Here is a 22,922-nt window from a genome sequence, read left to right on the forward strand (position 1 = left end):
TTGTCATCTTCACAAATGACCTGGATGAGGAAGTGGAAGAATGGGTTGGCAAGTTTGCCGACGGCACGAAGGTTGGTGGTGTTGTGGAAAGTTTGGAGGGATGTCAGAAGCTGCAGAGTGACATAGATAGGATGCAAGGCTGGGCAGAGAAGTGGCATATGGACTTCAACCCGGATAACTGTGTAGTGGTCCATTTTGGCAGGTCAAATGGGATGAAGGAGTATAATATATGGGGTAAGACTCTCAGCAGTGTAGAGGATCAGAAGGACCTTGGGGTCCAGGTCCATAGGACTCTTAAATCGGCCTCGCAGGTAGAGGAGGTGGTTAAGAAGGCGTATGGTGTGCTGGCCTTTATCAATCGAGGGATTGAGTTTAGGATAATGATGCAGCTTTATCAGACCCTTGTCAGACCACACCTGGAGTACTGTGCCCAGTTCTGGTCGCCTCATTACAGAAAGAATCATAGAATCATAGAAAGGATGTAGAAGCCATAGAAAGGGTGCAGAGTAGATTTACAAGGATGTTGCCTGGATTGGGTGGCATGCCTTGAGGATAGGTTGAGGGAGCTCGGTCTTTTCTCCTTGGAGAGACGAAGGATGAGAGGTGACCCGATAGAGGTTTACAAGATGTTGAGAGGTATAGATCGGGTGGATTCTCAGAGGCTTTTTCCCAGGGCTGAAATGGTTGCTACAAAAGGACACAGGTTTAAGGTGCTGGGGAGTAGGTACAGAGGAGATGTTAGGGGTATGTTTTTCACACAGAGGGTGGTGGGCGAGTGGAATCGGCTGCCGTCAGTGGTGGTGGAGGCGAACTCAATAGGGTCTTTTAAGAGACTCCTGGATGAGTACATGGAGCTTAATAGGATGGAGGGTTATAGGTAGGTCTAGAAGGTAGGGATGTGTTCGGCACAACTTGTGGGGCCGAAGGGCCTGTTTGTGCTGTAGTTTTTCTATGTTTCTAAACCGAACACTATAATTCATATAATCTTTACAAGTTATATTATCTATTCAACCCGCGCGCGCCAGGCGTTCTTGCTTGCAGTCTTTGCCTGTGTTGAGGAAAGCATTTTCGTTAGTTCATCAATTTAATTACTTATTTTTTCCCTTGTGTAATTTTAGCTGTGTCCAGTGTTTCCAGACACCTTTCCCTCTTTTGTCTATACAGGCACAGGTGTCTCCACTAATTATTACTTCATATGGCCCATTCCATTTTGGTGCAAACACTGGTTTGTCAGGTAATGTTTTTACTAGGACGCGACTTCCCGCTGTTGGGACGTTAGGGAGCATTTCAAGCTCTCTCTCTGCGTCTTTTATTTCCTGATTGTCTTTTAAAGAGGAGATAGCAGGGCATCTGGATAGAATTGGTTCGATCAATCAGACGCAGCATGGATTCATGAGGGGAAAGTCGTGCTTGACGAACATGTTGGATTTCTATGAAGATGTGACTAGGGCGGTGGATGGAGGAGAACCGGTGGATGCGGTGTTTTTGGATTTCCAAAAGGCGTTTGATAAGGTGCCCCATAAAAGGCTGCTGAAGAAGATTAGGGCACACGGAGTTGGGGGTAGTGTGTTAAAGTGGATTGGGGACTGGCTATCCGACAGGAAGCAAAGAGTCGGAATAAATGGGTGTTTTTTCGGTTGGAGGAAGGTAACTAGTGGCGTGCCGCAGGGATCGGTACTCGGGCCGCAACTGTTTACCATTTATATAGATGATCTGGAGGAGGGGACGGAGTGTAGGGTAACGAAGTTTGCAGACGACACAAAGATAAGTGGAAAAGTGAATCGTGTGGAGGACGGAGAAGATCTGCAGAGAGATTTGGACAGGCTGAGTGAGTGGGCGAGGATATGGCAAATGGAGTATAACGTTGAGAAATGCGAGGTTATACACTTTGGAGGAAATAATAACAAATGGGATTACTATCTCAATGGAAACAAATTAAAACATGCTACCGTGCAAAGGGACCTGGGGGTCCTTGTGCATGAGACGCAAAAGCCCAGTCTGCAGGTACAACAGGTGATCAAGAAGGCAAATGGGATGTTGGCCTATATTGCGAGGGGGATAGAATATAAAAGCAGGGATGTCTTGATGCGCCTGTACAGGGCATTGGTGAGGCCGCAGCTGGAATACTGTGTGCAGTATTGGTCCCCTTATATGAGGAAGGATATATTGGCATTGGAGGGAGTGCAGAGAAGGTTCACCAGGTTGATACCGGAGATGAGGGGTTTGGATTATGAGGAGAGGCTGAGGAGATTGGGTTTGTACTCGTTGGAGTTTAGAAGGATGAGGGGGGATCTTATGGAGACTTATAAGATAATGCGGGGGCTGGATAGGGTGGAGGCGGAGAGATTCTTTCCACTTAGTAAGGAAGTTAAAACTAGAGGACACAGCCTCAAAATAAAGGGGGGTCGGTTTAAGACAGAGTTGAGGAGGAACTTCTTCTCCCAGAGGGTGGTGAATCTCTGCCCACTGAGGTGGTGGAGGCTACCTTGCTGAATATGTTTAAAGCGCGGATGGATGGATTCCTGATCGGTAAGGGAATTAAGGGTTATGGGGATCAGGCGGGTAAGTGGTACTGATCCACGTCAGATCAGCCATGATCTTATTGAATGGCGGGGCAGGCTCGAGGGGCTAGATGGCCTACTCCTGCTCCTATTTCTTATGTTCTTATGTTTACCAATTTGCGCATCCCTTTTAGTTGGCTGCTTAGTTCCAGAACATATCTCCTGATTTTATCTTTTAGTGGATCTACATCAGTCCCACCTGTTTTGATGCTTTCGGGTAATTGCATCGCCCGTCCTGTTATTCGCTCGTAAGGGGTTAATCCGGTTGTCCGGTTTGTCGTAGCCCTTAATCTCATTAGTATAGTGGGCAATACTCTGTCCACATTTTTCCTGATGTCTGTATGGCTTCAGCTAATGCATTTTTTAGTATTCTATTCATACGTTCCACCGTTCCAGAACTCTGTGGGTGGTAAGGGATGTGAAATTTTTGTTTTATCCCCATTAATTGGCACACTGTTTGTACCACCTTTCCAGTGAAGTGCGTCCCTTGGTCCGAATCGATTTGTAGGGGTACACCCCATCCCGGGATTACCTCTTCTGCCAATATCCGAACCACCGTGGAAGCAGTACAATTTGTAGTAGGGAATGCTTCTACCCACCTGGTGAACTGGTCTATAATAACCAGACAATAGGTTTTGCCATGGGATTGTGGTACTGGCCGTGTGAAATCTATTTGTAGATGTTCCCAGGGTCCCTTTGGTCTCGGCTGGTTTCCCATTTTAAATGTTTATGGGTCTACCAGGGTTGTATTGCACGCACGTCACACATTGGTGACAGTGTCGGGCTATATCTCTTCCCATTCCTTTCCACCACCATTCCTTTCCTATATTAGTTATCATGGCCTCTCTACCCACATGTAAGAGTCCATGGTGTAGTTCCAATAGGGTGTTTTGTCTGCACTCTGGTGCTATTACCTTATCTTCCCGTCTCCAAACGTTATCAGTCCCTTTGACTGCTCCCTGTGCTTCCCATTTCTCCTTTTCCTCCTTCGAGGTATCCTCATGTAAGTCCCGAATATCCATTTTGTTTCCTGTCTGTTCTGTTGCTGCTATTGGCAGCTCGCCAATTGTCTCCTGTCCTTAGGCTAACTGTGCCGCCCTGTCTGCGGCTTGGTTCCCTTTGAAATTTAACCAGTCGGGGTTATCTCTTCCTGGCTCTTTCTGGTGAGCTTTAATTTTGATTACTGTGGTTTCTCGAGGTTTCTCGCTAGCTCTCAATAATGCCTCAATTCTTTGCTGGTGCTTAATAGGGGTCCCTCCTGTGGTTATGAACCCTGGCAGATGGAGTATAACATTGGCAAATGTGAGGTTATTCACTTTGGAAGAAATAATAGCAAATTGGATTATTATTTAAATAGAAAAAAATTACAACATGCTACCGTGCAAAGGGACCTGGGAGTCCTTGTGCATGAGACGCAAAAACCCAGTCTGCAAGTACAACAGGTGATCAAGAAGGCAAATGGGATGTTGGAATTTATCGCGAGGGAGATGGAATATAAAAGCAGAGAAGTCTTGCTGCATCTGTACAAGGCATTGGTGAGGCCGCAGCTGGAATACTGTGTGCAGTTTTGGTCCCTTTATTTGCGAAAGGATATACTGGCCTTGGAGGGAGTGCAGAGAAGGTTCACCAGGTTGATACCGGAGATGAGGGGTGTAGATTATGAGGAGAGATTGAGCAGATTAGGTTTGTACTCGTTGGAGTTTAGAAGGCTGAGGGGTGATCTTATAGAGACTATGAGATAATGAAGGGGCTGGATAGGGTAGAAGAGTTGTAGTCCAGAAGTCAATGTTGAGGGTGGTGAGGTATTGGGGAAGGTATCAAGGTCAAGGGTGGGTACCGGTAGACAGGAAGGTGGGTTGAAGAGAGCTAGGAGGGGACATGAGAAGTCCTTGGCGGGTCGGATCAAGGAAAACCCCAAGGCTTTTTACTCTTATGTGAGGAATAAAAGAATGACCAGGGTGAGGTTAGGGCCGGTCAAGGACAGTAGTGGGAACTTGTGTACGGAGTCAGTAGAGATAGGCGAGGTGATGAATGAATACTTTTCTTCAGTGTTCACCAAGGAGAGGGGCCATGTTTTTGAGGAAGAGAAGGTGTTACAGGCTAATAGGCTGGAGGAAATAGATGTTCGGAGAGAGGATGTACTGGCAGTTTTGAATAAACTGAAGGTCGATAAGTCCCCTGGGCCTGATGAAATGTATCCTAGGATTCTTTGGGAGGCAAGGGATGAGATTGCAGAGCCTTTGGCTTTGATCTTTGGGTCCTCACTGTCCACGGGGATGGTGCCAGAGGACTGGAGAATGGCGAATGTGGTTCCTCTGTTTAAGAAAGGGAATAGAAATGACCCTGGTAATTATAGACCGGTTAGTCTTACTTCGGTGGTTGGTAAATTGATGGAAAAGGTCCTTAGGGATGGGATTTACGACCATTTAGAAAGATGCGGATTAATCCGGGATAGTCAGCACGGATTCGTGAAGGGCAAGTCATGCCTCACAAATTTGATTGAATTTTTTGAGGAGGTAACTAAGTGTTTGATGAAGGTAGGGCAGTTGATGACATATACATGGATTTTAGTAAGGCGTTTGATAAGGTCCCCCATGGTCGGCTTATGATGAAAGTGAGGAGAACAAAGAACAAAGAACAGTACAGCACAGGAAACAGGCCCTGCGGCCCTCCAAGCCTGTGCCGCTCCTTAGTCCAACTAGACCAATCGTTTGTATCCCTCCATACCCAGGCTGCTCATGTGACTATCCAGGTAAGTCTTAAACGATGTCAGCATGCCTGCCTCCACCACCCTACTTGGCAGCGCATTCCAGGCCCCCACCATCCTCTGTGTAAAAAACGTCCCTCTGATGTCTGAGTTATACTTCGCCCCTCTCAGCTTGAGCCCGTGACCCCTCGTGATCGTCACCTCCGACCTGGGAAAAAGCTTCCCACTGTTCACCCTATCTATACCCTTCATAATCTTGTATACCTCTATTAGATCTCCCCTCATTCTCCGTCTTTCCAAGGAGAACAACCCCAGTCTACCCAATCTCTCCTCATAGCTAAGACCCTCCATACCAGGCAACATCCTGGTAAACCTTCTCTGCACTCTCTCTAAAGCCTCCACGTCCTTCTGGTAGTGCGGTGACCAGAACTGGATGCAGTACTCCAAATGTGGCCCAACCAGCGTTCTATACAGCTGCATCATCAGACTCCAGCTTTTATACTCTATACCCCGTCCTATAAAGGCAAGCATACCTTATGCCTTCTTCACCACCTTCTCCACCTGTGTTGCCACCTTCAAGGATTTGTGGACTTGCACACCTAAGTCCCTCTGTGTTTCTATACTCCTGATGACTCTGCCATTTATTGTATAACTCCTCCCTACATTATTTCTTCCAAAATGCATCACTTCGCATTTATCCGGATTAAACTCCATCTGCCACCTCTCCGCCCAATTTTCCAGCCTATCTATATCCTGCTGTATTGCCCGACAATGCTCTTCGCTATCCGCAATTCCAGCCATCTTCGTGTCATCCGCAAACTTGCTGATTACACCAGATACACCTTCTTCCAAATCATTTATATATATGATATATACATATATATATACATATATATATGATATATATGGAGGTGTGGGATAGAGGGAAAGTTGGCCGATTGGATAGGTAACTGGCTATCTGATCGAAGACAGAGGGTGGTGGTGGATGGAAAATTTTCGGACTGGAGGCAGGTTGCTAGCGGAGTGCCACACGGATCAGTGCTTGGTCCTCTGCTCTTTGTGATTTTTATTAATGACTTAGAGGAGGGGGCTGAAGGGTGGATCAGTAAATTTGCTGATGACACCAAAATTGGTGGAGTAGTGGATGAGGTGGAGGGCTGTTGTAGGCTGCAAAGAGACATAGATAGGAATATTATTTAAATGGAGAAAAATTACATCGTGCGACTGTGCAGAGGGACCTGGGGGTCCTTGTGCACGAGTCGCAAAAACTCAGTCCGCAGATGCAGCATGTGATCAAGAAGGCGAATGGAATGTTGGCCTTTATCGCGAGGGGGATAGAATATAAAAGCAGGGAGGTCTTGCTGCAACTGTACAAGGCACTGGTGAGGCTGCAACTGGAATACTGTGTGCAGTTTTGGTCCCCTTATTTGCGAAAGGATATATTGGCCTTGGAGGGAGTGCAGAGAAGGTTCACCAGGTTGATACTGGAGGTGAGGGGTGTAGCTTATGAGGAGAGATTAAACAGATTGGGTCTGTACTCGTTGGAGTTTAGAAGGATGAGGGGTGATCTTATAGAGACATATAAGATAATGAAGGGGCTGGATAGGGTAGAGGTGGAGAGGTTCTTTCCACTTAGAAGGGAAACCAGAACTAGAGGGCACAGCCTCAAAATAAGGGGGGGCCGGTTCAGAACAGAGTTGAGGGGGAACTTCTTCTCTCAGAGGGTAGCGAATCTCTGGAATTCTCTGCCCATTGAAGTGGTGGAGGCTTCCTCGTTGAATATGTTTAAATCACGGGTAGATAGTTTTCTGATCGATAAGGGAATTAGGGGATATGGGGAGCAGGCGGGTAAGTGGAATTGATTCGCTTCAGATCAGCCATAGAACATAGAACAGTACAGCACAGAACAGGCCCTTCGGCCCACGATGTTGTGCCGAGCTTTATCTGAAACCAAGATCAAGCTATCCCACTCCCTATCATCCTGGTGTGCTCCATGTGCCTATCCAATAACCGCTTAAATGTTTCTAAAGTGTCTGACTCCACTATCACTGCAGGCAGTCCATTCCACACCCCAACCACTCTCTGCGTAAAGAACCTACCTCTGATATCCGTCCTGTATCTCCCACCACGAACCCTATAGTTATGCCCCCTTGTAATAGCTCCATCCACCCGAGGAAATAGTCTTTGAACGTTCACTCTATCTATCCCCTTCATCATTTTATACACCTCTATTAAGTCTCCCCTCAGCCTCCTCCGCTCCAGAGAGAACAGCCCTAGCTCCCTCAACCTTTCCTCATATGACCTACCCTCCAAACCAGGCAGCATCCTGGTAAATCTCCTCTGCACTCTTTCCAGCGCTTCCACATCCTTCTTATAGTGAGGTGACCAGAACTGCACACAATATTCCAAATGTGGTCTCACCAAGGTCCTGTACAGTTGCAGCATAACCCCACGGCTCTTAAACTCCAACCCCCTGTTAATAAAAGCTCACACACTATAGGCCTTCTTCACAGCTCTATCCACTTGACTGGCAACCTTTAGAGATCTGTGGATATGGACCCCAAGATCTCTCTGTTCCTCCACAGTCTTCAGAACCCTACCTTTGACCCTCTAATCCACATTTAAATTTGTCCTACCAAAATGAATCACCTCACATTTATCAGGGTTAAACTCCATTTGCCATTTTTCAGCCCAGCTTTGCATCCTATCTATGTCTCTTTGCAGCCTACAACAGCCCTCCACCTCATCCACTACTCCACCAATCTTGGTGTCATCAGCAAATTTACTGATCCACCCTTCAGCCCCCTCCTCTAAGTCATTAATAAAAATCACAAAGAGCAGAGGACCAAGCACTGATCCCTGCGGCACACCGCTAGCAACCTGCCTCCAATCCGAAAATTTTCCATCGACCACCACCCTCTGTCTTCGGTCAGACAGCCAGTTACCTATCCAATCGGCCAACTTTCCCTCTATCCCACACCTCCTCACTTTCATCATAAGCCATTAAGGCATAAGTTGGGAACAGAAACTGTCAGAGAAAGGAACGAATGAAAAGTGGAACTTTTTCAAGGAACAAATACTGGATGTCCTTGATAGGTATGTTCCTGTCAGGCAGGGAGGAAATGGCCGAGTGAGGGAACCATGGTTCACAAAAGAGGTGGAATGTCTTGTGAAAAGGAAGAGGGAAGCTTATGTAGGGATGAGGAAACAAGGTTCAGATGGCTCGATTGAGGGTTACAAGTTAGCAAGGAATGAGCTGAAAAAGGGGCTTAGGAGAGCTAGGAGGGGACATGAGAAGTCCTTGGTGGGTCGGATCAAGGAAAACCCCAAGGCTTTTTACTCTTATGTGAGGAATAAAAGAATGACCAGGGTGAGGTTAGGGCCGGTCAAGGACAGTAGTGGGAACTTGTGTATGGAGTCAGTAGAGATAGGCGAGGTGATGAATGAATACTTTTCTTCAGTGTTCACCAAGGAGAGGGGCCATGTTTTTGAGGAAGAGAAGGTGTTACAGGCTAATAGGCTGGAGGAAATAGATGTTCGGAGGGAGGATGTCTTGGCAGTTTTGAATAAACTGAAGGTCGATAAGTCCCCTGGGCCTGATGAAATGTATCCTAGGATTCTGTGGGAGGCAAGGGATGAGATTGCAGAGCCTTTGGCGTTGATCTTTGGGTCCTCGCTGTCCACGGGGATGGTGCCAGAGGACTGGAGAATGGCGAATGTTGTTCCTCTGTTTAAGAAAGGGAATAGAAATGACCCTGGTAATTATAGACCGGTTAGTCTTACTTCGGTGGTTGGTAAATTGATGGAAAGGGTCCTTAGGGATGGGATTTACGACCATTTAGAAAGATGCGGATTAATCCGAGATAGTCAGCACGGATTCGTGAAGGGCAAGTCGTGCCTCACAAATTTGATAGAATTTTTTGAGGAGGTAACTAAGTGTGTTGATGAAGGTAGGGCAGTTGATGTCATATACATGGATTTTAGTAAGGCGTTTGATAATGTCCCCCATGGTCAGCCATGATCTTGTTGAATGGCGGGGCAGGCTCGAAGGGCCAGATGGCCTACTCCTGCTCCTATTTCTTATGTTCTTATGTTCTTATCCTCAAACTATGACCCCTGGAAAGAATGGAAACATTCTTTCTGAATCTACCCTGTCTAACCCTGTTAGAATTTTATAAGTTTCTATGAGATCCCCTCTCACTCTTCTGAACTCCAGCGAATATAATCCTAACCAATTTAGTCTCTCCTCATATGACAGACCTGCCATCACAGGGATCAGCCTGGTAAACCTTCGCTGTGCTCCCTCTATAGCAAGGACATCCTTCCTCAGATAATGACACCAAAACTGCACACATGTGTGGCCTCACCAATCCCCTATACAATCGCAGCAGAACATCCCTATCCCTGTACTCAAATCCTCTCGCTGTGAAGGCCAACATACCATTTGCCTTCTTTACTGCCTGCTGTACCTGCGCGCTTACTTTCAGCGACTGATGCATGAAGACACCAAGGTCTCGCTGAGTATCCATCTCTCTCAATTTACACCCATTCAAGTAATAATCTATCTTCCTATTATTGCTACCAAAGTGGATAACCTCAGATTTATCCACACTATACTGCATGTTCCATGCAGATACCCACACACTCAGCCTGTCTAAATCACGCTGAAGCATCTCTGCATCCTCGTCATAGCTCACCCTCTCACCCAACTTTGTCCCCGGGTCCCTGGCGCTGTGAGGGAGCAGTGCTAACCACTGTGCCGCCTGATATGGCAATGGAGGAAGGATCAGCGTTAAGCTTAGCAAATGGCAGCGCATGCCGTGGGTCTGACTGAGCAATCCTGCTCTGAATGTACATAACCTGGTGACCTTCATGTGGCTTTTGCAATCCATGTTTACTACAATCTGCAATGGACGAGTCATTTTGGCAAAGGCCGTCTTGAGGGTGAGTTTGTAATGTGAATTTAGGAGCTTTTTCGGAAAACAAAGTGAGAACAATCTATTTTATGTCTGGTAATGTGTAATAGAGTAAGAAGTCTAATAACACCAGGTTAAAGTCCAACACGTTGTGCACCCCCTTCTCTGGTGTTTAATGTGTTGGACTTTAACCTGGTGTTGTTAGTCTTCTTACTGTGTTTACCCCAGTCCAACGCTGGCATCTCCACATCATAATGTGTAATAGAGTCATAGAGGTTTACAAGCATGGAAACAGGCCCTTCGGCCCAACTTGTCAATGCCGCCCCTTTTTTTAAAAACCCCTAAGCTAATTCCAATTGCCCGCATGTGGCCCATATCCCTCTATACCCATCGTACCCATGTAACTGTCTAAATGCTTTTTAAAAGACAAAATTGTACCGCCTCTACGACTATTTCTGACAGCTCGTTCCAGACACTCACCACCCTCTGTGTGAAAAAATTGCCCCTCTGGACACTTTTGTATCTCTCCCCTCTCACCTTAAACCTATGCCTTCTAGTTTTAGACTCCCCAACCTTTGGGAAAAGGTATTGACTATCTAGCTGATCTGTGCCCCTCATTATTTTATAGACCTCTATAAGATCACCCCTCAGCCTTCTACGCTCCAGAGAAAAAAGTTCCAGTCTATCCAGCCTCTCCTTATAACTCAATCCATCAAGTCCCAGTAGCATCTTAGTGCATCTTTTCTGCATTCTTTCTAGTTTAATAATATCCTTTCTATAATAGGGTGACCAGAATTGCACACAATATTCCAAGTGTGGCCTTCCCAATGTCTTGTACAACTTCAACAAGACGTCCCAACTCCTGTATTCAATGTTCTGAACTATGAAACCAAGCATGCCGAATGCCTTCTTCACCACTCTGTCCACCTGTGACTCCATCTGTAATTCTCCCCAACGCCCTACCATTAACTGAGTAAGTCCTGCCCTGGTTCAATCGACCAAAATGCATCACCTCGCAATTGTCTAAATTAAACTCCATCGGCCATTCGTCAGCCCACTGGCCCAATTGATCGAGATCCCGTTGCAATTGGAGATAACTTTCTTCACTGTCCACTATGTCACCAATCTTAGTGTCATCTCCAAAATTACTAACCATGCCCCCTATATTCTCATCCAAATCATTAATATAAATGACAAATAACAGTGGACCCAGCACTGATCCCTGAGGCACACCGCTGGTCACAGGCCTCCAGTTTGAAAAACAATTCTCTACAACCACCCGCTGGGTTCTGTCAAGAAGCCAATTTTGTATCCATTTAGATACCTCACCCTGGATCCCGTGAGATTAACCTTATGCAACAACCTACCATGCGGTACCTTGTCAAAGGCCTTGCTAAAGTCCATGTAGACAACATCAACTGCACTGCCCTTGTCTACCTTCTTGGTTACCCCTTCAAAAAACACAATCAAATTTGAGAGATATGATTTTCCACTCTCAAAGCCATGCTGACTGTCCCTAATCAGTCCTTGCCTCTCTAAATGCCTGTCGTTCCTGTCTCTCAAAATACCTTCCAACAATTTGTGGATTACAGGGTCAAAGGTAGGGTTCTGAAGACTGTGGAGGGACAGAGAGATCTTGGGGTTCATATCCACAGATCTCTAAAGGTTGCCACTCAAGTGGATAGAGCTGTGAAGAAGGCCTATAGTGTGTTAGCTTTTATTAACAGGGGGTTGGAGTTTAAGAGCCGTGGGGTTATGCTGCAACTGTACAGGACCTTGGTGAGACCACATTTGGAGTATTGTGTGCAGTTCTGGTCACCTCACTATAGGAAGGATGTGGAAGCACTGGAAAGAGTGCAGAGGAGATTTACCAGGATGCTGCCTGGTTTGGAGGGTAGGTCTTATGAGGAAAGGTTGCGGGAGCTAGGGCTGTTCTCTCTGGAGCGGAGGAGGCTGAGGGGAGACTTAATGGAGGTTTATAAAATGATGAAGGGGATAGATAGAGTGAACGTTCAAAGACTATTTCCTCAGGTGGATGGAGCTATTACAAGGGGGCATAACTATAGGGTTCGTGGTGGGAGATATAGGAAGGATATCAGAGGTAGGTTCTTTACGCAGAGAGTGGTTGGGGTGTGGAATGGACTGCGTGCAGTGATAGTGGAGTCAGACACCTTCGGAACATTTAAGCGGTAATTGGATAGGCACATGGAGCACACCAGGATGATAGGGAGTGGGATAGCTTGATCTTGGTTTCAGATAAAGCTCGGCACAACATCGTGGGCCGAAGGGCCTGTTCTGTGCTGTTCTGGTCTATGTTCTATGTTCTATGAGTTTGCCTCCACCACCACTGACGGCAGCCGTTCCACTCGCCCACCACCTCCTGTGTATTGTCAATGTGTATTGGAGACAATACAAATCTCTTTAACCTGTGCTTAATGCTCCCTCCACTCACATTGTCTGTATCTTTAAGATCTTCCTTTTCACAAGACACTCCACCTCTTTCGTGAACCATGGTTCCCTCACTCGGCCATTTCCTCCCTGCCTGACAGGGACATAACTATCAAGGACACCCAGTATTTGTTCCTTGAAAAAGTTCCACTTTTTATTTGTTCCTTTCTCTGACAGTTTCTGTTCCCAATTTATGCCCCCTAATTCTTGCCTAATCGCATCATAATTACTTCTCCCCCAATTGTAAACCTTGCCCTGCCGTACGGCCCTATCCCTCTCCATTGCAATAACAAAAGACACCGAATTGTGGTCACTATCTCCAAAGTGCTCTCCCACAACCAAATCTAACACTTGGCCCGGTTCATTTCCCAGTACCAAATCCAATGTGGCCTCACCTCTTGTCGGCCTATCCACATATTGTGTCAGTAAACCCTCCTGCACACACTGCACAAAAACTGCCCCATCCGAACTATTTGACCTACAAAGGTTCCAATCAATATTTGGAAAGTTAAAGTCCCCCATGACAACTACCCTGTGACCCCCACACATATCCATAATCTGCTTAGCAATTTCTTCCTCCACATCTCTATGACTATTTGGGGGCCTATAGTAAACTCCTAACAACGTGACCGCTCCTTTCCTATTTCTAACCTCAGCCCATATTACCTCAGTGTGCAGATCCCCCTCGAAGTGCCTTTCCGCAGCCGTTAAACTATCCTTGATTAACAATGCCACTCCTCCACCTCTTTCACCAGCTTCCCTACACTTAGTGAAACATCTATACCCCGGAACGTCCAACAACCATTCCTGTCCTTGTTCTACCCATGTCTCCGTAATGGCCACAACATCGTAGTCCCAAGTACCAATCCACGCCCCAAGTTCATCTACCTTGTTCCGGATGCTCCTTGCATTGAAGTAGACACACTTCAACCCACCTTCCTGTCTACCGGTACCCACCCTTGACCCTGATACCTTCCCCAGTACCTCACCACCCTCACTGACTTCTGGACTGCAACTCCTTTTCCCACTCCCCTGACAAATTAGTTTAAACCCCCCTGAAGAGCCGTAACAAATTTCCCTCCTAGGATATTGGTGCCCCTCTGGTTCAGGTGCACCCCGTCCTGTTTGTACAGGTCCCACCTTCCCCAGAATGTGTTCCAATTATCCACGTATCTGAAACCCTCCCTCCTACACCATCCCTGCAACCACATGTTTAACTGCACTCTCTCCCTGTTCCTCAACTCGCTATCACGTGGCACCGGCAACTTACCAGAGATGACCACATGTTTTGTCTTGGCTCTCAGCTTCCAGCCCAGCTCCAGAAATTCCTGCTTTAAATCCCCGTCCCTTCTCTTCCCTATGTCATTGGTACCAATGTGTACCACGACTTGTGACTGTTTCCCCTCCCCCTTCAGGATCCGGAAAACACGGTCTGAGACGTCACGGACCTTGGCATCCAGTAGGCAACCTCCCATCCGTGAGTCTCTTTTTCTGCCACAGAACCTCCTATCTATCCCTCTAACTAACGAGTCCCCAATAATTATTGCCCTCCCGCTCTGCCCCTTACCCTCCCGAGCCACAGAGACGGCCACAGTGCTGGAGATCCTCTCACTGCGGCTCACCACTGGTATGTCATCCCCCTCAACCGTATCCAAAGCAGAATACTTCTTGCTAAGGGGAACGACCACCGGGGATCCCTGCACGGACTGCTTCCTCCCAGCCCCTCTCACCGTCACCCATCTGTTTTCATTCCTCAGAGTAACTGTATTCCTAAAGCTTCTGTCTATGGCCATCTCTGCGTCCCTGATGATCCTAAGTTCATCCAACTCCAGCTCCAGTTCCCTAACACGGTTTTGGAGGAGCTGCAGATGGGTGCACTTCCCACAGGTGTAATCAGCAGGGACACTGTCGTCGTCCCTCACCTCAAACATAGTGCAAGAGGAACATTGCACTGCCTGCACACCCATCCCCTCTAGATACCTTGCCAGTACCAGGTAGAAACAGCAAAAATGAATTAAACTTACCCCTGCTCGCCCTTTCTGCCTAAGCCCTGTGAGCCAAAGCCTTATAGCTCACACTCTGCTTCCCACTCACTCAAGCCCTGTGAGCCAAAGCCTTATAGCTCACACTCTGCTTCCCACTCACTCAAGCCCTGTGAGCCAAAGTCTTATAGCTCACACTCTGCTTCCCACACACTCCACTGCCCGCTCCCGACGCTGCCCGCTGTATACTGCAGCCTACCTTTTATACTTCACGCGCTTAAAAAACCCTTCCCAGACTCCTTAGCAGCCCACTTCCAGTTTTCACTTTAAACTTAAAAAACTACTGCAAAAGTAAAGGCCAAAAAAAAACACACACTAGCTGACTAATTAAATAAATAAACAACTCAATTAATCTCTCACCAGCACTGCTGCCTCCAATCACTCCCTCTCAGCTTGCTCCAGTGGAACAATAGGGTTTTTTAAGAGACTCCTGGATGAGTACATGGGACTTAATAGGATGGAGGGTTATAGGTCGGCCTAAAAGGTAGGGATATGTTCGGCACAACTTGTGGGGCCGAAGGGCCTGTTTTGTGCTGTAGTTTTCTATGTTTCTATCTCTTTAACCTGTGCTTAATGCTCCCTCCACCCACATTGTCTGTATCTTTAAGATCTGGTTGGCTGTAGGGATTCACATTCTGATCAGTATTCTGTAACTTGATTTTGTGTCTCTGTGCCCTGTTTGAGAGCACATTTCCACTCCATCTGACAAAGGAGCAGCGCTCCGAAAGCGAATGGTATTTGCTACCAAATAAATCTGTTGGACATTAACCTGGTGTTGTTAAAACTCTTACTGTAGAGGGAAATGGACAGCTGCTTATTGTATTCAATAATCATCTTCTTATTGGCCAATTCCCTCCTTAGGTACTTTTACACCAAGAAAATTGATATCAATCTTTCTTCAGTCAAGTGCATTCACAACCTGGCTTCCAATTACGGAGTGACTGCTATTCGAGATTACTGCGATAAACTCTTTTATAAACTGCTCCCACAGGATCCCTCCTTCAAACATCAGCTGGAGCTTTATAATTACGCTGAGACTGTGAAGGATCCGTTGCTAAAGGAGATTTGTATGGAGTATTTTGCCTGGAATTGTGAAATGTTTATCAGGTCCCCGAGCTGGTTTGAGGTGACAGAGGGACAGCTCAATGTCCTGCTGCTGAGATCAGATATTATCATCTGGAATGAACTGAGTTTGTTCAGAGCTGTAGAAACTTGGATAATTAACAAGAAGAAAATGGAACTAACGCACGAATTAATGGATAAAATCCGATTCCACATGATCTCTCCAGAAGACCTTTCCAGAATCCAGCTCCAGTCAAAACTATATGAAGAACATGATGGCTTCTTTCTCAAGAGATTTCTCAAAGCTTTTGAGTTTCACTCAGTATCCGTGGAGCAGCTAAACAAACAGAGACATTTTTCTGATCTGAGCCTCGAGCCTAGAATTTATATCTCCTCGGAATGGAGCGCTGCTTTAGACATCGACCCAAGCAGCAAGGAGCGGACATCTTCCTCCATGTTTTATAATGGTTACCAATACGTCCATCAAGTAAGCTTCACACAACCATCGTCTCCCACCATTTCATTTCAAACCGCTAGGTTCACCAGTGCTTTCTACAGCTCGGACCTGGTGTCCTGGGCAGCTTATTACCACACAAATGCACAAAGCTGTAAAAGAAGCAATGTACCCTGTCCCTATAACATTTATCCCATAGCAACCTTAACAATGAATGAGCAGAAGAACGAGAGCCCAGTCCGCTATCAGAACAAGGTTCTGCTGCTCTGTAACAACAATTACATCTCATATATTCATGATGTGAAGGAAAGTAATGCCATTCTTCCCTCTTTCAAAGGCCAGGGACTATTCTACTTTGGTTGTGAATCGGGCTATTTCTCCACACTCAGGTTTGTCATCAGACCCATGTACATATGAAGAAATGTCAAAGCAACAGTCAATAAAGAATTCTCAAAACTATCCCCTGTGTGCTGATGTTGTTTACACTGAAGTCTACAGCACAGGAACAGGCCCTTCGGCCCACCAAGCCTGCGCCGACACATGAAGACTTTCTAAAGACTTTTTGCCTCTACGCGGTCCGTGTCCGTCTATTTCCTGTCTATTCATGTATCTGTCAAGATGCCTCTTAAACATTGCTATTGCATCGGCTTCTACCACCTTCCCCTGTAGCGAGTTCCAGGCACCCACCTCCTTCTGTGTAAAAAAAACTTGCCTCGTATATCTCCTTTAAACTTTCCCCCTTTCAATTTAAACCTATGCCCCCTAGTTATTGACTCTTCCACCCTGGGAAAAAGCTTCTGACTATCCGCTCTGTCCATGCCCCTCATAATCTTGTAGACTTCTATCAGGTCGCCGCTCAACCTCCGTTGCTCCAGTGAGAACAAACCAAGTTTCTCCAACCTCTCCTCATAGCTAATGCCCTCCATACCAGGCAACATCCCTGGTAAATCTTTTCTGTACGAAGCCTGCCGGTAGCTGTAGTTTTTTTTTTCTCTCACTTACCTTATAAGTACTCGCCTCGGGGTATCGGCCTCAGTGTTCCTCTGGGAGCGGACCTGCGGGGTGGAGACTGTGAGCGGTGAGAGAGAGAGCGCGGACTGTGAGTAAATTCTGGGTTTTTTTTTTGTCTAATTTTCGGGAGGTTTTTTGTAATTAACGGAAACCGGAAGGCCGCATCGCGAAGCCTGCCGGTAGCTGTAGTTTTTTTTTCTCTCGGGCCCCTAGCCCTATAAATTGGTGCAGAGGAGATACCCGATCCTCTACACTGGTAGAGGATCCCACCCTTCCATCCTCCTCTAACCTAATTATAAGTGTGGGGAAGTTTTTTGTTTTCTTTTTTTCTTGCTGGTAATGGCTTCAGGGATGGCAGTTCAGGCAGTATGCTGCATCTCCTGTGGGATGTATGTGGTGAGGAAATCCAGTAGTGTTTCAGGAGATTTTAGTTGTAAGAAGTGCATTAGATTGCAGCTTCTGGAGGAGCGTGTAAAGGAGATGGAGGGGGAGTTAGAGGAACTCCGCATAATTCGGGAGGCGGAGGTGGAAGTTGATAGGAGTTATAGAGAAATAGTAACTCCTAGAAATGAGGCTTGGGTCAATGCCAGGAGGAGGGGTAAGAAGCAATCGGGAAGACAATCCCCTGGGGCGGTTCCCCTCCATAATAGGTTTTCGGTGCTGGAGGCTACAGTTGAGGAGGAATCAACTGAGCATAGAGAGCAGATCTCTGGGGGTGAGCCGAGTGAGAAAGCTCAGGTGGTTAGGGGCTGTAAAAGACTGGGCCTTGTGATTGGGGACTCCACAATTAAGGGGACAGATAGGAGGGTCGGAACTAAAGGTAGGGACTCAGGGTTGGTGTGTTGCCTACCAGGGGCTGGGGTCCGGGATGTGTCTGACAGGGTATTCAGGACTCTTAGGGGGGAGGGAGATAAACCACAAGTTATTGTACATGTGGGGACACACGACATAGGGAGGATAGGGGAAGGGGATATTAGGCAGGGATTTATGGAGTTGGGGTGGAAACTAAAGGCCAAGACTGACAGAGTGGTTATCTCTGGACTCTTGCCTGTACCACGGGATAGTTTAGAGAGGAATAGGGAGAGGGAAGGTTTGAATTCATGGCTGAGGGGATGGTGCAGGAGGGAGGGGTTCAGGTACTTAAGCAATTGGGGCTCGTACTGGGGAAGGTGTGACCTCTATGAGAAGGATGGTCTACACCTTAATCAGAAGGGGACCAATATCCTGGGGGGTAAATTTGCTAAGGCCATGCAGGGAGGTTTAAACTGATTCGGGGGGGGGGAGGGATCCTGAGTAGTGGGGCTGAAAGTGAGGGATGCATGGATGGGGACTGCAATGCACGGCATTGCAGAGGTGGGGTGGAGCAGGGTTTGAAATGTGTATACTTCAATGCCAGGAGTATTCGCAATAAAGTGGGTGAACTTGCAGCGTGGATCAGTACCTGGGACTTCGATGTTGTGGCTATTTCAGAGACATGGATAGAGCAGGGGCAGGAATGGATGCTGCAGGTCCCGGGGTTCAAATGTTTTAGTCGAAGTAGGGAAGGAGGTAGAAGAGGGGGAGGGGTAGCATTATTGGTCAGAGATTGTATCACAGTGTCAGAGAGGAGGTTTGATGAGGACTTATCTGTTGAGGTAGTATGGGCGGAGATTAGAAATAGGAGAGGAGAGGTCACCCTGTTGGGAGTCTTTTATAGACCTCCTAAAAGTTCTAGAGAGGTTGAGGAAAGGATTGCGGAGTCAATCCTGCTTAGGAGTGAAAGTAATAGGGCAATTGTTATGGGGGATTTTAACTTGACTAATATTGACTGGAATTGTTATAGCTCTAGCTCGTTAGAGGGGTCAGTTTTTGTTCAAAGCGTGCAGGAAGGTTTTTTGACTCAGTATGTAGACAGGCCAACTAGAGGTGAGGCTATATTGGATCTGGTGCTGGGAAATGAGCCAGACCAGGTGCTAGACTTGGAAGTTGGTGTGCATTTTGGTGATAGTGACCACAATTCGGTTACGTTCACCTTAGTGATGGAAAGGGATAGGCATGAACCTCGGGCCAGTGGTTTTAGCTGGGGGAAGGGTAATTATGAGGCTATTAGGAGAGAATTAGGAAACATAGGTTGGACTAGGAGATTACAGGGACTGGGAACGTCCGACATGTGGAGTTTTTTCAAGGAGCAGCTACTGCGAGTCTGTGATAGGTATGTCCCTGTCAGGCAAGGAGGAATTGGTAGGGCTAGGGAACCGTGGTGCACCAAAAAAGTTTCTTTGTTGGTTAAAAAGAAAAAGGAGGCTTATGTTCGGATGAGACGTGAGCACTCGGGTAGTGCACTAGAAAGCTTTAGATTGGCTAAGAGGGAGTTGAAGAGCGAGCTTAGAAGGGCTAAAAGGGGACATGAGAAGACTTTGGCGGATAGGGTTAAAGAGAATCCTAAGGCGTTCTATAGGTATGTCAAGAACAGAAGGTTGGTTAGGGCAAGTTTAGGGCCAGTTATAGATGGCAGAGGGAAGTTATGTGTGGAACCGGAGGAGATTGGTGAAGCATTGAACCAATATTTCTCTTCGGTGTTCACGCAAGGGGACATGAATATAGCTGAGGAGGACACTGGGTTGCAGGGGAGTAGAATAGACAGTATTACAGTTGATAAGGAGGATGTGCAGGATATTCTGGAGGGTCTGAAAATAGATAAATCCCCTGGTCCGGATGGGATTTATCCAAGGATTCTCTGGGAGGCAAGAGAAGTGATTGCAGAGCCTCTGGCTCTGATCTTCAGGTCGTCGTTGGCCTCTGGTATAGTACCAGAAGATTGGAGGTTAGCGAATGTTGTCCCATTGTTTAAGAAGGGGAACAGAGACTTCCCCGGGAATTATAGACCGGTGAGTCTCACTTCTGTTGTCGGCAAGATGTTGGAAAAAATTATAAGGGATAGGATTTATAGTTATTTGGAGAGTAATGAATTGATAGGTGATAGTCAGCATGGTTTTGTGGCAGGTAGGTCGTGCCTTACTAACCTTATTGAGTTTTTTGAGAAAGTGACCAAGGAGGTGGATGGGGGCAAGGCAGTGGACGTGGTATATATGGATTTTAGTAAGGCGTTTGATAAGGTTCACCATGGTAGGCTTCTGCAGAAAATGCAGATGTATGGGATTGGGGGTGATCTAGGAAATTGGATCAGGAATTGGCTAGCGGATAGGAAACAGAGGGTGGTGGTTGATAGTAAATATTCATCATGGAGTGCGGTTACAAGTGGTGTACCTCAGGGATCTGTTTTGGGGCCACTGCTGTTTGTAATATTTATTAATGATCTGGATGAGGGTATAGTTGGGTGGATTAGCAAATTTGCTGATGACACCAAAGTCGGTGGTGTGGTAGACAGTGAGGAAGGGTGTCGTAGTTTGCAGGAAGACTTAGACAGGTTGCAAAGTTGGGCCGAGAGGTGGCGGATGGAGTTTAATGCGGAGAAGTGTGAGGTAATTCACTTTGGTAGGAATAACAGATGTGTTGAGTATAGGGCTAACGGGAGGACTTTGAATAGTGTGGAGGAGCAGAGGGATCTAGGTGTATGTGTGCATAGATCCCTGAAAGTTGGGAATCAAGTAGATAAGGTTGTTAAGAAGGCATATGGTGTCTTGGCGTTTATTGGTAGGGGGATTGAATTTAGGAGTCGTAGCGTTATGTTGCAACTGTACACAACTCTGGTGCGGCCGCACTTGGAGTACTGTGTGCAGTTCTGGTCCCCACATTACAGGAAGGATGTGGAGGCTTTGGAGAGGGTGCAGAGGAGGTTTACCAGGATGTTGCCTGGTATGGAGGGGAGATCCTATGAGGAGAGGCTGAGGGATTTGGGATTGTTTTCGCTGGAAAGGCGGCGGCTAAGAGGGGATCTTATTGAAACATATAAGATGATTAGAGGTTTAGATAGGGTGGATAGTGATAGCCTTTTTCCTCTGATGGAGAAATCCAGCACGAGGGGGCATGGCTTTAAATTGAGGGGGGGTAGTTATAGAACCGATGTCAGGGGTAGGTTCTTTACCCAGAGGGTGGTGAGGGATTGGAATGCCCTGCCAGCATCAGTTGTAAATGCGCCTAGTTTGGGGGCGTTTAAGAGATCCGTAGATAGGTTCATGGACGAAAAGAAATTGGTTTAGGTTGGAGGGTCACAGTTTTTTTTTTAACTGGTCGGTGCAACATCGTGGGCCGAAGGGCCTGTTCTGCGCTGTTATGTTCTATGTTCTATGTACCCTCTCCAAAGCCTCCACATCCTTCTGGTAGTGTGGCGACCAGAATTGAACACTATATTCCAAGTGCGGCCTTACTAAGGTTCTATAAAGCTGCAACATGACTTGCCAATTTTTAAACTCAATGTCCTGGCAGATGAAGGCAAGCATGCTGTATGCCTTCTTGACTACCTTCTCCACCTGCATTGCCACTTTCAGGAACTGTGGACTTCTACGCCCAGATCCCTCTATATGTTACTGCTTCTGAAGGTTCTGCCATTTACAGTTTCCGTCCCCCCTGCATTAGACCTTCCAAAATGCATCACCTCACATTTGTCCAGATTAAAAGCCATCTGCCATCTCTCTGCCCAAGTCTCCAATCTATCTGTATCCTGTTGCATCCTCTGACAATCCCCAGCACTATCAGCAACTCCACCAATCTTCGTATCATCTGCAAACTGACTAATCAGCCCACTTACATTCTCCTCCAGAGCAAAGAACAAAGAACAGGACAGCACAGGAACAGGCCCTTCGGCCCTCCAAGCCTGTACTGATCCTGATGCCCAAACTAAAAAAAAACCTTCTGCCCTTACTCGGTCCGTATCCCTCTATTCCCTCCCTATTCATGGACCCATCCAGAGCCTCTTAAATGTTGCTAATGTGCCTGCTTCCACCACCTCCTCTGGCAGCGCGTTCCAGGCACCCACCGCTCTCTGCGTGAAAAACGTCCCCCGCACATCTCCCTTAAACTTTCCCCCTCTCACCTTGAACCTGTCCCCCTTGTAATTGACACTTCCACCCTGGGAAAAAGCCTCTGACTATCCACCCTGTCTGTGCCTCTCATAATTTTGTAGACCCTCTATCAGGTCTCCCCTCAGCCTCCGTCTTTCCAGTGAAAACAATCCTAGTTTATTCAACCTCTCCTCATAGCCAACACCCTCGAGACCACAGTTTGAGGGTAAGGGGTGAAACTTTTAGATCTGAGGGGAGGAGATATTTCTTCACCTAGAGGGTGGTGAATGTGTGGAATTCACTCCCACAGAAAGTAGTTGAGGCCAAAGCATTGTCTGATTTCAAGGAGAAATTAGATATAGCTCTTGGGGCTAAAGGGATCAAGGGATATGGGAAGAAGGGGGGGATCAGGATATTGAATTCGATGATCAGCCATGATCAAAATGACAAATGTGAGGTCATGCATTTTGGAAGGTCTAATACAGATAGGAAATATACAGTAAATGGCAGAACCCTTCAGAGTATTGATAGGCAGACGGATCCGGGTGTACAGGTACACAGCTCACTGAAAGTGGCAATGCAGGTGGAGAAGGTAGTCAAGAAGGCATATGGCATGCTTGCCTTCATCGGCCGAGGCATTGGGTTTAAAAATTGGCAAGTCATGTTGCAGCTTTATAGAACCTTAGTTAGGCCGCACTTGAAAGTCTGCAAAGGGATATAGATAATCTAAGTGAGTGGGCGAGGGTCTGGCAGATGGAGTACAATGTTGGTAAATGTGAGG

General features: G+C 46.8%; 1 protein-coding gene across 1 annotated transcript in view; it reads left to right on the forward strand.

Annotated features, from left to right (window-relative positions):
* Positions 1–16,607, forward strand: part of LOC144481400 (galectin-3-binding protein-like) — a 238,438-nt gene extending 221,831 nt beyond the window's left edge. Inside the window, exon 5 of the mRNA XM_078200742.1 lies at positions 15,536–16,607. Within this exon, the coding sequence (XP_078056868.1) occupies positions 15,536–16,607 (1,072 nt within the window). The remainder of the gene's footprint in view (positions 1–15,535) is intronic.
* Positions 16,608–22,922: the final 6,315 nt, after the last annotated feature.

Source organism: Mustelus asterias, chromosome 1 (genome assembly GCF_964213995.1).
Source record: "Mustelus asterias chromosome 1, sMusAst1.hap1.1, whole genome shotgun sequence".
Lineage (NCBI taxonomy): Eukaryota > Metazoa > Chordata > Chondrichthyes > Carcharhiniformes > Triakidae > Mustelus > Mustelus asterias.